The sequence below is a fragment of the Meles meles genome, chromosome 6 (assembly GCF_922984935.1).
Source record: "Meles meles chromosome 6, mMelMel3.1 paternal haplotype, whole genome shotgun sequence".
Lineage (NCBI taxonomy): Eukaryota > Metazoa > Chordata > Mammalia > Carnivora > Mustelidae > Meles > Meles meles.
Window position 1 is genome coordinate 63,675,631 of NC_060071.1, and position 17,487 is coordinate 63,693,117.

Sequence of the window (17,487 nt, forward strand, 5' to 3'; positions counted from 1 at the left end):
GGCTCTCCAGGTGGGGGATAAAATACATATATATATATATATTTTTTCTTTTAGGTCAACGAGCCCCCTGAAATCAATTTAGTTCTGTACCCTCAGGGCCTGACTGGTGAAGAAGTGTACGTGCAGGTGGATTTGAGGGTTAGATGTCCACCAACCTACCCAGACGTGTGAGTACATTTATGAATACCTTCCATGTGATACCACTTCTGTTTTCACAGCATAGAAACAGACACGTTAATGGTATTTTCCCCTTCCTGCCTCTGTTTCCCTTAAAATTTCATGTCCTGTCCGTATATCATTGAAACTACGTCAGTAGTAGATATTTTCGTGAAACCTGTCTCATGGTAAGTCTGCTTATCATTGTAGAATAGTCCCTCCAGATGCTAATAATTGCTCCGTAACTAAGTATTTGCTTTCTCTATTTTGTTTAGATTTTATTTTTTTGAGAGAGAGAGCATGAGCAGGGGGAGGAGCAGGGAGAGAAGGAGACTCCCAGCTGAGAAGGGAGCCCAGTGTGGGACTTGATCCTAGGACCCAGGGATCATGGCCTGAGCCAAAGGCTAATGCTTAACTGACTGAGCCACGCAGGTGTCCAACCCAACACATTTTCAGATCTCCACCCTGCTCCCACCGCTCCACCCCTGTACTGCCTCCAGATGAGAACCACTGACAGCGAACGCATTGGCAGTCTGTAGTATTGTCTCTTTGAAGTCTATGTGTATTCCGTGGAATCTTGCCTCAGACATTCCACGTGGAGAGGCAGATGGGCTTGGACGATGTTCTCTGGTTCAAGCTTACTGTGCAGGGGACCAGTGAAGGAAAGAGACAGAGAAAAGGAAGCCGTGCCTTACAGAGTGGGTAGGAAATTTACAGAATTTGTTATCCTAACAGCTGCTGGGCCTAACCAGGTCAAGGTGAGTTTCTTGAATTTAGTAACCCTCTTTACCTATAACGCTGTGCCTGGAGTAGGTACAGTAGGTGTTTAGTATTTAATTACTGAATTGGTTAAAGGGTAATTAAATTTATGAAAGAAAAATAAGGCCATGCCTCTCTGAGTTTTATTTTTCCTGACACCAAATAGGTGGTGTGTTTTCTGACTGCTGGGTGCCCAGCAATTCACTTCCTTTTGGACACGAACTAGCATAGTTACTGTGGACCTCGTGGGTTAAGGGCTCAGTTCCGCAAGATTGCAAGCGCCAGTTGCATGTACCATATTTCTGATCAGTTGACCAAGAATTTGTGAGCTCCTGCAACCCCCTCCGTGGGTTTGATGCTGTGTTAGAAGAGCCTATAGAACTCAGGAAGGCACTTGACTTACAATTACCAGGTTACTATAAAGGATATAATGCAGGACCAGCGCGATGAAAGAGGCGTGTCGGGAAGGAATGTGGTGAGAGTTATGGAATTACTTTCCCCTGTTGCCATTGACAGGTATCCCCTGGGGGCACAGTCACCCCTGCTTGGGAACCACTGGGCTGGAGGGCCATTCTGGTAAAACCTTGATGTGTCCAATTGGTAAAAATAATATGGGATTTTTTTTTGAACACCATGGAAATGATTATGAAAAGCTACAAAGCAGACATTATAATATCAGCTATATAAAATTATAAATTTTGTGCCATGGGCATCAAGAGAAAGCTGGAAAAAAAATTTTAAGTCTAATTAGTATCATAGATGGATTTTTCATCATTCTGTTGATGCTGCTACATAATGACTGCTGAATTAAATTATGTAAGGCTTGTCTTGGGGAGAACATTCTTATCCTTTGAGATGACATGGTACAGGAAAACTTTTTTTTGCTCTAAAATTGTCCTTCATGCCACCACGAGAGAGTCCTGGGTTAGATAGATCATATGTAGACTCAGGACTCTGTGGCATTTCTGTTCTTTTTCTCACATATATAAACTTAATTCTCTCAGATTGCCATCTGTCTGAGTAGATCATGATGGTGGTAATCTGTGACAATGAAACATTGAGAGAATGCAGAGACGGTGAATTGTAAAGGCTTTGCTCAGATAAAAATACCATCAGTTACTCAGAAATGCTTGTAGGACATAGAGTCATCTTCTCTTCTGTAAAATTAAGCAAAGCCTATTTGATCTCTGTGACTTGTTACTGGATACTATTAACTGGGAACCAAGGGGGACCCGAAGACCAGCTGTGTGAGCTTTGAAAGGAGGGTGTTAGGTGTCAGTTGTGCTGGGCGAGGAGAAGGGGGGTGTGCCGGGCATCCTTCTAAGAGCGGAATGGACAGAGCTCGCTCAGGTAGATTCTGCTGTGAATGAGCGAGCATTTCCACCTCGTTGACAATCAGGAGTGATGTGATGGAGCACATGCTGGGAATGCTTGGAAGGATCACTGAGGCTTCATTTTTCCTTTTTTTTAAACCGTTAAGATTTTAAGTAATCTCTACACCCACCATGCGGCTCGAACCCACAACCCTGAGATCAAGAGTCACATGCTCTACTGAGTCAGCCAGGCGCCCCATCCGAGGCTTCCTCTTGCCTGGTTGTCTTGCTTTATGCTGGAGCACACGAATGAGCCCAGAGCACATGGACTCTTGTGGGTGAACTGTGAGAGTTGGGTTAATTGATGTTGGGGGGCGAGCCAGGATCAAGCCCACTAAATCTGGTCATCTGGGGGACTGGCTTCTCCCCCAGGGGCTGCAGGTGACCCCACGTGAAGAAGTGTGTTGACAGAGTTGCTGGGATGCGGTTGGAATCCTTGGAAATGGAGGAATATGGTACTAGGGGTGTAGAGGCCTGTATGAAATCCCTGTGTTCAGTGCTTGGACTTAACAAGTATTAGTTAATGCAAGGAAGCCATACTTCTTGGAGTAACTTCTTTTTTTGTCTTTCTTTTCCAGAGTCCCCGAAATAGAGTTAAAGAATGCCAAAGGTCTGTCAAATGAAAGTGTTAATTTATTAAAATCCCATCTAGGGAAAGTGGCCAAAAAACATTGTGGAGAGGTAAGATACCTGTAACTGGAGTTGTAAGAGGACAGTGGAAACCTTATCCCCCTCACCTGTGTTTGCCTTCCTGCCTTCTCTTGGGCTTAGAGGCTATCCTGTGGCACTTCCAACCTAATGTTGACTAGAATGTTTTGATGGGTACAAAGGGGAACATTGTTACTTGTATTTCTTTAACGTACAGTTTTTATGAATGACAAATTGTAGAGTATATATGGAGGGTACATGCTGATTCAGAATTTTTCCATTAAGAGTCCACGTGACCCTGGCCATACTGTTGGCCCAGTTTGGATCAGGCATTGTAACCTGATCTTGACTTGAACCTTGGTGCTGGAAAATGTTGGCAGACAAGTGATTTCGGACTGGACCTTGTCACCCCTCCCTGTTGCATATCAGAAGAGCTCACCGTTTCCCTTCTCAGTGATTAGTGACATACTCAACTCCCTCAATGTCCCTTTTGTACTTGAGCATTTCCATTTAGTTCAGCATTCTCTTGTAGTCCTCTGCACATCAGGGTGTACATGAGTTCTCCCTTGGGTGACAGAACTCTCTGGAAAGCTAGACTAGGTGACTTCCTGGGGCAGCAGGTTACTGTTCGCTTCTTAGGCCAGACCAGTTCTCTTCAATTATGAGCCATCTTTCCTCACTTGGGCAGCTCATGCTTAAGGATCCCATCCTGTAAAAACAGAGAAGAATTAAGTAATGACTTACCCCAGGTCTCCTTGTCTCTTTTGGACCTCTGTGAAAGTGACTGGACTGTTTTTTGGTTGCATTCTATAACACAGGAGTCACAATAGGACCTACCCCTTGGTTACTGTTCCCAAGATTTCCGGTGATTTCTTGAGCTACATAGTGACTGAGGATCAGCCTGAACAAAAAGCTAGGCCCTGGGGATTACTGCAGAGTTCTTTCTGATGCAGTCTGCTGTTCTCAATGAAAAATAATATGGAGTTATATTGAAAATTCAACTATAGAATCCTTTGGTTTCTTGGATTCATGATGTATGATTTTTTAAAAAATATTTTTGCTTTATTTATTTTTCGTAATTTGGTGTTAACTATAATCACTGAGCTGTACATTAGATCCCCAGAACTTAGTCTTACTCTTTGTACACTTTGAACAGCATCCCCTCTTTTCTCCAACCCCTTGGCTCCTGGTAACCACCACTCCAGTCTCTGTTTTTATGGATTTGGTTTTTTTGGATTAAGTGAGATCATACAGTATTTTTCTTTCTCAGTCTGACTTATTTCACTTAGCATAATGCCCTCAGGGTCCATCCATGTTGTTGGAACAGCGAGGCATCCTGTCTTACGGCCAAATAATGTTCCATTGCATTGATATACCACATCTTCGTTCATTCATCCATTGACAGACACTGTGTTGCTTTCATAACTTGGCTGTTGTGAATAATGCTGCAATAACATGGGAGTGTAGGGATCTCTTCAAGATCCCGTATTCACCTCCTTTGCATATGTACCCAGAAGTGCCAGTTGCTGGATCATATCATAGTTGTTTTTGTTGTTGGTTTTTGTTTTTGTTTTTTTTTTTTTTTTTTTTGAGGATCCTCCATATTGTTTTCCATGGTGGTTGAACCAGTTTCATTTCTACCAACAGTGCACAGAGGTTCCCTTTTTGCCACATCCTTGCCAGTATCTGCTATTCCTTGTCTTTTTTTTTTTTTTTAAAGATTTTATTTATTTATTTGATGGACAGAGATCACAAGTAGGCAGAGAGGCAGGCAGAGAGAGAGGGGGAAGCAGTCTCCCTGCAAAGCAGAGAGCCCTATGTGGGGCTCGATCCTGGGACTCTGGGATCATGACCTGAGCTGAAGGCAGAGGCTTTAACCCACTGAGCCACCCAGGCGCCCCTATTCCTTGTCTTTTTGATGACAGCCATTCTGACTGGTGTGAGGTAATAGCTCATTGGTTTTGATTTCTATTTCCCTGATGATGAGTGATGTTCAGCATCTTTTCATGTGCCTCTTGGCCATCTCAATATCTTCTTTGGAAAAATGTCTATTCAGATCCTCTGCCAGTTTTCTAATTGGATCATTTGGGGGTTTTTGCTGTTAAAGTTCTGAGTTCCTTCTATATTTTGGATGTTAGCTCTTTATCAGAAAGATGTTTTGCAAATATTTCCCCCCATTCCATAGGTTGTCTTTTTATTTTGTGGATGGTTTCCTTTGCTCTGTGGAAGTTCTTCTTTTTTTTAAAGATTTTATTTATTTATTTGACACAGATCACAAGTAGGCAGAGAGAAAGGAGGAAGCAGGCTCCCCGCTGAGCAGAGAGCCGGATGCAGGGCTCGATCCCAGGACCCTGAGATCATGACCCAAGCTGAAGGCAGAGGCTTTAACCCACTGAGCCACCCAGGCGCCCCTGTTCTGTGGAAGTTCTAAAATTTGATAAAGTCCCACTTGTTTACTTTCACTTTTGATGCCCGTTCTTGGGCTTTATTTTAAATTATACTTTTTATTTTTTAGCTAATTACAGATTCATATGCAGTTTTAAGAAATAATACTGAGAGATTCCATGTACTCTGTACTGAGTTTCAAGGCTGTTATATAAGTGGACTCATGTATTATGTAACTCTTGGGACCAGCTTTCTCTTCACCCAGCATAATGCTCTGGAGACTCATCCAGATTGTTGGGATGTATTGGTAGTCGTTACTTCCTGTTACTAGGTAGTATTCCATGGTATAGATACACTGCTGCTGATTTAGCCATCCACCAGGTGAAAGATACCAGAGTTGTTTCTAGTTTTTGGCTATTAAAAATAAAGCTGTGGGGGCACCTGGGTGGCTCAGTCAGTTAAATGTCTGACTCCTGATTTCAGCTCAGGTTATGATCTCAGGGCCTGTGAGATCAAGCCCCACACTGAGCGTGGAGCCTGTTGAAGATTCTCTCTTCCTCTGCCCCCTCCCTCACATCTGTCTCTTAAATAAAAAAATTTAAAAAATAAATAAATAAAAAGATGCCTGGGTGGTTCAATGGGTGAAGCCTCTGCCTTCAGCTCAGGTCATAATCTCAGGGTCTCTGGGATTGAGCTCCGCATTGGGCTCTCTGCTCAGTGGGGAGCCTGCTTCCGCCTCTCCCTCTGTCTGCCTCTCTGCCTACTTGTGATCTTTCTGTAAAATAAATAAAATCTTGAAAGAAAAAATAAGCCATTATAATCATTCACATATGTTTTTATGGGAACATAAGTTTTCAGTTCTCCAGAATAAATGCCCAGAAGTGCAGTTGTTGGTATATGGAAGCTGCATGTTAAATTTTTGAAGCAGCTGTCACACTTTTTTCCAGATTGACTATACTACCTTACATTCCCAGCAGCAATATGTGAGTGATCCGGTTTCTCCACACCCTTGCAGCATTTGATGTTGTCACTTTTAATTTCAGCTGTGTTCTAATAGATGTGCTGGTTATTTTTTTATTTATTTTTGGTGGTGGTTATTTTTATGTGTCAAACTTGCTAGACTGTCGTACCCACAACATTGCCCTAGATGTTTCTCTGTCTTTTTCGTTGTTGTTGTTCTTTATTTTTAAAGATTTTATTTATTTGATGAGAGAGAGAGAGCCAGAGAGCACCAGCAGGTGGGGAGGGGTGGAGGGAGAAGCAGACTCCCTTGTGAGCAGGGAGCCCTGTGCGGGTCTCCATCCCAGGCCCCTGGGATTATGAAATGAGCCAAAGACAGACACCCAACCACCTCACCCACTTAACCCACCCCTCTAGATGTTTCTACGAAGGTATTTTTTAGATGAGGTTAACCTTTAAATCAGTAGACTTTGGGTTAAGCTGATTATCCTCCATAATGTGGGTGGGCTTCATCCAATCAATTGAGGATTTTAACTGAAAAAGACTGGCTTTTCTGGAAGCAGGGGAACTACCAGAGGATGGCTATTAGATGGGACCTGCTGGGTTCCCAGCCTGCTGGTCTACCCCACATATTCTGGACTCTCCAGCCTCTATAATTGCGTGAGTCAGTTCCTTAAAATCCGTCTCTCCCTGTATGAATGGCATGTGAGCGTGTGTGCGCATGTGTTCCCCACCCCCATCCTATTGGTTCTGTTTCTCTGAAGAACCCTGGCTAATACAGATGCATATTCTGAGGCGATGGTGGAGTGGCTGTTACAAATGAGGGCAGGAGAGGCTTCTGATGAGGTCACATTTGAACAGAGTGCTGAGAGGAGCAGGACAGTCGGCTGTGTAGCTACAAAGGGAGAGAAGGACAAGAGCCAGTTTGGAAAGTAGTTCTTACTTTCATGTAGTCTCACATATTGTATCTGATGTGTTTGTACGAAAATGCTAGTCATGTAAATCAATTGACAAAAGAAGAACCCTCCACTGCTTGGCTCCTGTCTCCTTTCTGGTATAAAAGTGGTTTCTCTCCGACATAATAGGAACTGCCTACTTTCCCCAGCTTTTCTTTCTTTTGGTTTTGTTTGTTTGTTTGTTTGTTTGTTTTTAAAGATTTCATTTATTTATTTGACAGAGATCACAAGTAGGCAGAGGCAGGCGGTGGGGGGTGGGAGGGGTGGGGAGCAGGCTCCCTGCTGAGCAGAGAGCCCCATGCGGGGCTCAATCCCAGGACCCTGAGACAATGATCTGAGCCAAAGGCAGAGGTTTAACCCACTGAGCTACCCAGGTGCCCCTCCCCAGCTTTTCTTAGAAGAGCTTCTTGAAGAACTTGGCCTTGTAGACTCTAGCTTAGTGTTTGTCAACTGTAAAGTGAAGTTTATCCAGTGATTGGCATAGCTTCTACTACAATTAAAAAACATATGAACTTCCCCCAGTAATAACTGTGGTATCTTTTCATGTACTCCTTGAGAGAAAGGTGGCATGAACACCATGTGAACGAACTTCATATTCTTATGCATAGTGACCTTTATTACCAATTATCACCCTCCTAAGTCCTTTTATTTATTTATTTATTTTTCATTTTTTTAAAAAGATTTTATTTATTTGGCAGAGAGATCACAAGTAGGCAGTCAGTGTAGGGTCCCAGAAACCTTTGTTTTATGAGTTTACCAGCCCAGATAAGATTTGACTCCTCCAGGTATGAGAAAGTGGCTCTAGTGTTCCATAAACAAAGTCTGAAAGGGGAGCATTTTTTCCTTCTGGTAGTATCCATGAATGCTTCCCTCGGTGGAAATGGAGTGTTTGCTTAGTATTTATTTATTTATTTATTTTTAAAGATTTTATTTATTTATTTGACAGACAGAAATCACAGGTAGGCAGAGAGGCAGCCAGAGAGAGCGAGCGAGGGAAGCAGGCTCCCTGCTGAGCAGAGAGCCTGATGTGGGGCTCGATTCCAGGACCTTGGGATCATGACCTGAGCCAAAGGCAGAGGCTTTAACCCACTGAGCCACCCAGGCACCCCAGTATTTATTGATAAGCTTCTACTCTTGTTACTAGGAGGGAGCTAGTGAGGCCTTTAAGTATTTGCCTCTGTACCCCGAAGAATGTTTTCAGTACACTGTATGGAGCGATGAAAGTTCTCACTGTGGCAATGATTCTTCTGCTATCATTTCTTAGACAGGGCTTCTAGTTGGCAAAGTACTTTATTTTTATGCCATGTTAAATATTTTATCAGATTTATTTCTACACTAAACACTTGTCCAGAAAAATAGTTTGTCAGATTTACGATACAGAAGATGCCAGTAAAGTTGAATAGGACCGTAAAAGAAGGAAGCTTTTTATTTAGCTAGGTAGTGATTTGTCTTGGTAGCAGCACAATGAGGGGAGTCCTATAAAAGCTTTTTCCTGCTGTAATTGCATCAGATATGGAATTCAGCATAGGTCCTATCCAAGTTGAGTATCACTGTTGTAAGTGGGCCTCTGACTGCCTGCATCCTTTCCTGAAGTCTCCTTTGTGCCCTGTCTTCCCATTACTTGACCAGTTGTGCTTGACTTTCCTCTGTTTGTTTAGGTGATGATATTTGAACTGGCCGACCACGTGCAGTCATTTCTCAGCGAGCATAACAAGCCCCCTCCCAAGTCTTTCCATGAAGAAATGCTGGAAAGGCGGGCTCAGGAGGAGCAGCGGAGGCTGTTGGAGGCCAAGCAGAAGGTGGAACAGGAGGTGAGACCCTGGTCACTACCAGCGGCCAGGCCCAGAAGTCGGCAAACTTCTATCAGTTTTGACTCCGTCTCTGCCCACACACTAATCTGTATTTCAGTTTTGCTCAGCGTGTGCTTCGAGCACTGGAGATTCATGTGAGAGGAGGCCCAGAGAGTAACTGAGAAATATGGTGGTGGTTTCCTCCCCTACAGATACCAGTGTTGCTCCTAGAACCCTCCATCTAGTCCAGGTCTTAAGAAAAGAAAGGAAAAATGTTTGTTTCACTAAACTTCTTGTGGTCTTTCTGAGCTTGTGAAGCTGTGCCGGCATTCACTGAGCTTTACAGGCTGTTTTCTTCCCTCTATGATAGACGTACCTACTGTCCAAATGAGTAGCAAAAGCCAGAGATGGAACTCTTTTACGTGCCCTAACCTTTTGTATTTTTTCTTCAATCTCTTTGCACAAGGATGTGCACTCCTATATTTTTAAAATCCTTTAGTGAAAGATAAAATACATATCCAAGGTGCTTTTTTATTTCCTAAGTTTCCTTCTTGATTTTTAAAAAATTTTTTAAAAGATTTTATTTGTTTAACAGAGAGAGACACAGCGAGAGAGGGAACACAAGGAGGGGGAGTGGGAGAGGGAGAAGCAGGCTCCCAGCTGAGCAGGGAGCCCTGTGCGGGGCTCAATCCCAGGACCCTGGGATCATGACCTGAGCCGAAGGCAGAGGCTTAGTGAGTCAGACACCAAGGTGCCCCATCCCTCTTGATTTTTAACTTAGTTTATTCTCTGTTCAGTCTTTCAATCAACTTACCTAGAACTTTTTTGGGGGTGGTTTATTAAAATGAGCATCTGAAGTGTTCCCCCTCACCCCAGACATTTCCTAACACATTAAATAATCATTTTTCCTTACTTGATTTGTAATACTTCCTGTAAGGTGTATTTTAACTATATATTCATTTGTGAATTACCCATTTTGTTCAGTTCCTCTTTTTTCTTGAGTCCCTACCACACTCTGAATCAATGTATCTTTTATGGTGTTTTAAGATGTGGAAAGTCAAGTCCCCTTCTGTTCACCTTCCATTATACTTTTCTTTTTCCCTCAGCCATTCTCACCATTTATTCTTACAGATGAGCTGCCGGATCACACTCTCAAAATCAAACCAAACTCTTTGCACTAGACTTACACATTCACTTAGGAAGAATTGACACCTTGGCAATACTCAGACTCCCTATCCAGGAATGTTGGTCTGCTTATTAGCTCTTGGTGAGGCTTTCTAGTTTTCTTCCTGTAGGTGTTACTGTTTCTTAGTTACTTTCAAGGTTTTGTTATTCTGCCTTTCTTAGGTTCTTGCTCTTGGTTCTTCCCCGCCCCCCCACCCCCCACTTCATTTTGTTCATGGTAACACCTGTCTCGTTGTGGCCGCCATTCATGGGTTACTTCTGATCTTGTAGTTAATCCTGTAGCCTAGATATCATTTAGAGTTTAAAGTTCCTTATTTTCATCGTTTTCAGGAAGGCATGTTTTTATTAGCTAGTGAATATTTAGCCAGCGGTCTTGTTTTGTATTGTTTACTTATAAACTGGGGATATTTTTTTCATTTTGTATTATTGCTGATACAGTTTTTGGTGAGTCTCTTAATGGTTTTGATATCTAGAAAATAGACTTTTAGGGGACTCGTAAAAAAACAAACAAAAAAACACCCCCCCCCCACTATTTTTCCCAACCTAAATTCAGTCCCACTTGAGGAGTAGATACGTGAGGCAAAAGGATGCAAATCAAAATACCACTTTTATTTTATTTATTTATTTTTTAAAAGATTTTATTTATTTATTTGACAGAGACAGGAAGAGAGGGAACACAAGCGGGGGGCGTGGGAGAGGGAGAAGCAGGTTTCTTGCCGATCAGGGAGCCTGATGTGGGACTTGATCCTAGGACCCCAGGATCATGACCTGAGCCGAAGGCAGACGCCTAGCGACTGAGCCACACATGCATCCCCAAAGTACCACTTTTAATACTGAGAAAACTAGAGCATCGAGCTGAGGGTTTGTGGCATGTGGGGATGGTGCCTAAGCCACTGCCACCCCAGGTTCTGGCACTGATGACAGCTCAGCCCACCTGCACTAAGGGGGCCTCACCCTCTGTGGTGGGGGAGCAGACCCCAGCGCTTGTTCTCCACAGACAGGGAGACATGGAGGAGGAGGGGTGAGGTCAGGGTGGGAGGCTGCTGTAGGGGAAGTCTCTCTAGGCAGAAGGAAGCATGAGGAGTGCGGAGTCCCTCCCCAAAGAGTCCAGAGACCTCACTAACCAGGAGCAAGTAGTGCATAAGAGCTGATGAAATTGCGTAACTACAGTTTGTTGTAAGGTTCTGTATAATCAGGCTCTTTCAGAAGGGAGGGCTTGAATCCTAGAGATGCAGAAGAAGTTTTGGGGGATGCTCAGTGGGTTGGGTGTCCAACTCTTGATCTTGGCTCAGGTCATGATCTCAGGGTCCTGAGATAGAGTCCTGTGTCAGGCTCCGTGTTTGCCACGGAGTGTGTTTGTCTTGTGCTCGCTCGCTCTCTCTCAAATAAATGGGTAAATAAAATCTTAGGGGTGCCTGGGTGGCTCAGATGTTTGAGTGTCTGCCTTCGGCTGATGTCATGGTCCCAATGTCCTGGGATGGAGACCCACATCAGGCTCCTGGCTCAGTCTGCTTCTCCCTCTCCCTCTGCCTCTCCTCCTGCACATGCTCTCTCTCTTTCTCTGTATCACTCTGTCTCAAAACAAAACTTAAACAGAAGTGCTAAAAGTTTTTTGTGATTGTAGGATTTATATGTTGTCTGGGTTTCAGAGATTGGCATTTGATGCACTGTGATTTATTTCAGCAACGTGAGATCCTTCATGAGATTCAGAGAAGGAAAGAAGAGATCAAAGAAGAGAGAAAAAGAAAAGAAATGGCGAAGCAGGTAGTCTGAATTGTACCACACTAAAATAGTCTACATTTTGCAAAACGTAAAATGTTTTTTTTTCCATCGATGATGTTTTCCTCTCCTGTGTTACTACCAATAGTAAAGCTGGAAATGAAGCACTAAAAAAAATTCCCCAAATACCATTCATTGTGTATTTCAGATTCCCCAGATGAAAGCAAAATTTAGAGTTGTATGTTATCTGTAGATGACACAGGCTGATGGAATGACAGTTGTTTATCAAATGAGCCAAGGGAGAACAGAGATGGAAGCTTTGATAATTAACCCAGATTGGAATTCTTAGTGCATACTTGGAAAATACAACTGTTTGTTCAGCTGAAGAATGAATGGAAATCCTATGGATATGCTGGAGATTTCATTCAGTCATGGAGAAGAAGGATCCAACAGGGCAGGTTTAAAAAGCAGTAATGGAAAAGGATAAAGTCCTTTTTCTCTATTTTTCCTGAGTCCGGCTCGGTCAAAACACCAGTTACCCGTGTTTGGAAAAACCCAGAGAAAAATCTTACTTGTTCTCTTTTGTAGAATTATACCATTTAACTTAAGGGCAACTATGAGGGGTGGTGGGAGGCACTGATGTCTGAATAAGCAGCATCTGGCTTAAAGCTTTGGTGTTTTGACTGCCAGCTCTGTGACCTTGACAGGTGACACTAAATGTGACTCATTTTCCTCATCCCTTAAAATGGTGATGCCAACTGATGATGCCTCCCTTCCCTCTCATGTAGTTATTCCCATAGATAAATGTCCTGCCCTCAGTGAAAGTACAGAGCCGTACACAAATGTAAGGCGATCTAAGACTGCTTCCACCAGCCCTGTCTTACTCTGATCCCACCCACCCAGCCATCTGCTCCCTCTTTCAATGCCTCCTCCCTCTGTTCACCCCCTCTTGCTCTTTTCCCTGACTTGTCACGCATCTTGTAAGATTCTAAGCATTTTTCATTTATAAAATTCACATTCTCTTCATACCGTGACCTGATCTTCAGTTCTTGAAGCAGTACATGTCTGGATGTTAAATTTTTAAAAGTTCAAGTTTATTACACCTGAAAGCATTCAGCTTAAAGAAGAGTCACACTCTCTACTGAATTAATGATTAGGTACCATGATTTTCTTTGACTTATGACTTGTATTTAAAGTAGGTTTTACTTTTCTTCTAGGAGCGTTTGGAAATTGCTAATTTATCAAACCAAGATCAGAACTCTAGGAAAGACCCGGGAGGACACAGACCGGCTGCCATTCTACATGGAGGCTCTCCTGACTTTGTGGGAAATGGTAAACATCGGACCAACTCCTCTGGAAGGTCAAGGTATGTCCCTGGATTTCTGATTTGTTTAGAAGGATGAAGGCTATGGAAGAGATAAAACAACTTGCAGTGACCTGTGATGGAATTTTCAGGGAATAGATTTAGTAACTTTTTTTTTTTAAGATTTTATTTATTTATTTGACAGAGAGAGATCACAAGTAGGCAGAGAGGCAGGCAGAGAGAGAGAGAGAGGAGGAAGCAGGCTCCCTGCCGATCAGAGAGCCCGATGCGGGACTCGATCCCAGGACCCTGAGATCATGACCTGAGCCGAAGGCAGAGGCTTAAACCACTGAGCCACCCAGGCGCCCGATTTAGTAACTTTTTCAAAGCCTCTAAGTCTTAATGTACTGGCAATATAAAACAAAATTTTCATTTGTTCTAACTCATTCCAAGTATCCTTTTTAAAAAAAAATTTAAGTTTTTATTTTAATTCCAGTTAGTTAACATACAGTGTTATATTTGTTTCAGGTGTGCAATATAGTGATGCAGCATTTCCATACATCACCTGGTGCTCAACACCAGTGCCCTCCTTAATCCCCATCACCTATTTCAGCCATGCCCCCACCCACCTCCCCTCTAGTTATAATCAGTTTGTTCTCTGAAGCTAAGATTCCTTTTCCTTTTTTCCTTCCTTCCTTTCCTTCCTTCCCCTTCTTTCAAGATTTTTATTTGAGAGAGAGAACACAAGTAGGGGGAGCAGCAGTGGGAAGGGGAGAAACAGGATCCTTGCTGAGTGGGGAACTGGACTCAGAGCTCGATCCCAGGACTCTAGCATCATGACCGGAACCAAAGGCAGACACTGAACTGACTGAGCCACCCAGGCACCCTCAAGATTCCTCTTCTTGATTTGTTCTCTTATTTTTTTCCTTTTGCTTGTTTTGCTTCATAAATTGCACATATGAGTGAAATGGTTTCTATCTTTCTCTAATTTCGCTAAGCGTTGTATTTTCTAGCTCCATCCATGTTGTTGCAAATGGCAGGATTTCATTCTTTTTTTTATGGCTGAATAGTTTTCCATTGTGTATACATACCACATTTTCTTTATCCATTCATCAACTGATGGACACTGGGCTGCTTCCATATGTTGGCTGTTGTAAATAATGCTGCAGTAAACATAGGGGTGCGTGTATTCCTTTGACTTAGTGTTCTCATATTTTTGGGATAAATACCCAGTAGTATGATTGCTAGATTATAAGGTTGTTCTATTTTTATTTTTAACTTTTTAGGGAACCTCCATACTGTTTTCCAGAGTGGTTGCACCAGTTTGCATTCCCACCAGCAGTGCATGAGGGTTCCCTACTCCACATCCTTGGCAACACTTGTTTCCTGTGTTGTTGATTTCAGCCGTTCTGACAGGTGTGAGGTGATATCTTATTGTGGTTTTAATATTTTTAAAAAGATTTTATTTAGGGGCACCTGGGTGGCTCAGTGGGTTAAGCCGCTGCCTTCGGCTCGGGTCATTTGACAGACAGAGATCACAAGTAGGCAGAGAGGCAGGCAGAGAGAGAGGAAGGGAAGCAGGCTCCCTGCTGAGCAGAGAGCCCAACGTGGGGCTCGATCCCAGGACCCTGGGACCATAACCTGAGCCGAAGGCAGAAGCTTTAACCCACTAAGCTACCCAGGCACCCCTCATTGTGGTTTTGATTTGCATTTCCCTTTTCCCTGATGATGAGTGATGTTGAGCATCTTCTTATGTGTCTTTTGGCCATCTGGATGTCTTTGGAGAAATGGTGTTTATTCATGTCTTGTCTTGTTACCATTTTTTAAGTGGATTATTCTTTTTGAGGGTATTGAGTTGTAGAAGTTCTTTATATATTTTGGACATTAATTCTTTATTAGGTATGTCATTTGTCAATCTCTTCTCCCATTTAGTAAGTTGCCTTTTATTTAGTTCTGTTGATTGTTTCCTTCACTGTACATGAGGGTTTTTTTGTTTTGTTTTGTTTTTTTTAAAGATTTTATTTATATATTTATTTGACAGCGGGAGAGAGAAATCACAAGTAGGCAGAGAGGCAGGCAGAGAGAGAGAGAGAGAGGGAAGCAGGCTCCCTGCCGAGCAGAGAGCCTGATGTGGGACTCGATCCCAGGACCCCTGAGATCATGACCTGAGCCGAAGGCAGCGGCTTAACCCACTGAGCCACCCAGGCGCCCTTGTTTTGTTTTTTTAAAGATTTTATTTATTTATTTGACAGAGATCACAAGTAGGCAGAGAGGCAGGCAGAGGGAGAGGGAGGAAGCAGGCTCCCTGCTGAGCAAAGAGCCCGACACGGGACTCGATCCCAGGACCCTGAGATCACAACCCGAGCTGAAGGCAGCGGCTCAACCCACTGAGCCACCCAGGCGCCCCCTGTGCATGAGGTTTTTATTTTTTTAAAGCATCCCATTTTTAAAAATTTTTTTTTAAGATTTTTATTTATTTGACAGAGATCACAAGTAGGCAGAGAGGCAGGCAGAGAGAGAGAGGAGGAAGCAGGCTCCCCGAGGAGCAGAGAGCCTGATGTGGGGCTCGATCCCAGGACTCTGAGATCATGACCTGAGCTGAAGGCAGAGGCTTTAACCCACTGAGCCACCCAGGCGCCCAGGTTTTTATTTTTTATGTAGTCCCAAAGGCCCTGGGATCATGACCTGAGCTGAAGGCAGACTCTTAACCGACTGAGCCACCCCCAGGCACCCCCCAGTAGTTTGTTTTTGCTTTTGTTTCCCTTGCCTCCGGAGACATATCTAGAAAAATGTTGCTGTGGATGATGTCAGAGGACTTACTGGCTGTGAGCTCTCCTGTGATTTTTAGGATTTTAGGAATTTAGGGCTTTAATCTGTCTTGAAATTATTTTTGTGGATGGTGTAAGAAAGTGGTCCAGTTTCATTCTTTCGTGTGTTGCTGTCCAGTTTTCCCAACACCATTTGTTGAAGAGACTGTCTTTTTCCCTTTAGGTGTTCCTTCCTGCTTTGTCAAGGATTGACCATATAATTGTGGGTTTATTTCTGGATTTTCTCTTCTGTTCCTTTGATTTATTGTCTGTTCTTGTGCCAGTACCGTACTATTTTGATTACTACAGTTTTGTACTATAACTTTAAGTCCAGAACTCTGATACCTCCAACTCATTCCACGTATCTTTAATTAAACTAGTTTTATAACTCATTCCTCTTTATAATGGCCTCTAACACGCCAGTCTTGCCTCCAGTGCAGTTCCATCTGACTTCTAATGGTCTAACTGTTCAGTAAGTGAGTTTTTAAGTTTTCTTCCATTGGAATCATCATCCAGTGAAATTTTCACACTGTATGTGTTTTCAGTCTGTAACTCAGTAGGTCCCACCACAGATACTCCAAAATGCGCACAGGTGTAGAAGACCCTCTACATGAGAATGGGAACCCCAGTTTGCTGCCATGGCGCCCCTATCTCTCACTGCTGAGGACACTGGGCTTCCCCATTGTCACAGGTGTATTCTGGGTTTCTTTCCTGTTACCAGAGATCCCGTGAAAGATACTACATCTTCCTCCACATCCTTTTCTACTGAAGAATGAAGCTTCTCTGTTTATTGTCACCCCCGTGGGCAGGAAGGAATTTTAGTGCAGAATCCATTTATGAGTGGGTGGGTGATGAAAACCGTGTAGTTACTATAAATCAGCTTCTTTATGTGTTTATCTCTCATGAGAATCTACGCAGCACTTAAAACTAATGCGTTTCTTCAGTGAAAAGAAACATTTTAGGTACCAACGAAAGACTTGCATAAACTTTCGGGTTATAGTCTATTTATAAGAAAGAACTATTTCAGTTCTTTCCCTAATTACCTACTTTATAATTTCTTTCCTAATTATCTACTTTAAAAAAATCACCTTAGAAGTAATTTTGGTGTTGTTTAACCACCTACTGTTAAGGTAAACTAAATGTTTTCTTGAGTACTGTTTTTGGAGTCCATTCCATTTTAAGGTGGTAACTCCTTAACGCCAATTTAGAGTACTTTTGTTTGCAACTGGGCTTCCAGTAGGCAACATAGTTGGAAGTTGTCAGAGTGATTCACTAGCAAGTATTTGGCCAATTGCTTTTGTGTTAGGAACGGGAATAAATCAGTGCTACGGAGAAGTCATTCTGGCTATACAAAAAGCAGTCTTGTTAGGTTTCGGTTTAGACATTTCCATTTTTGTGGCAGTTACTGGGTCTGAGATTGGACTTACTTTTGAAATCAAAGATCAG

At 42.9% G+C, this 17,487-nt stretch overlaps 1 protein-coding gene across 5 annotated transcripts in view; it reads left to right on the top strand.

The window, feature by feature from the left end:
• The window catches only part of EIF2AK4 (eukaryotic translation initiation factor 2 alpha kinase 4), a 113,927-nt gene that overhangs the window by 16,137 nt on the left and 80,303 nt on the right, over positions 1 to 17,487 (top strand). For 4 of the 5 annotated variants that reach the window (XR_006818627.1, XR_006818626.1, XM_046007530.1 and 1 more), the window contains exons 2-6: positions 55 to 167; positions 2,867 to 2,969; positions 8,896 to 9,048; positions 11,896 to 11,976; positions 13,149 to 13,297. Coding sequence is in view for 3 of the 5 variants with exons in the window: in XM_046007530.1 (XP_045863486.1) it covers positions 55 to 167; positions 2,867 to 2,969; positions 8,896 to 9,048; positions 11,896 to 11,976; positions 13,149 to 13,297 (599 nt within the window). In the remaining 2 variants the exon portion in view is untranslated. Of the gene's footprint in view, positions 1 to 54; positions 168 to 2,866; positions 2,970 to 8,895; positions 9,049 to 11,895; positions 11,977 to 13,148; positions 13,298 to 17,487 lie in introns of those variants that run through there. The other variant, XM_046007532.1, reaches the window with a different exon arrangement.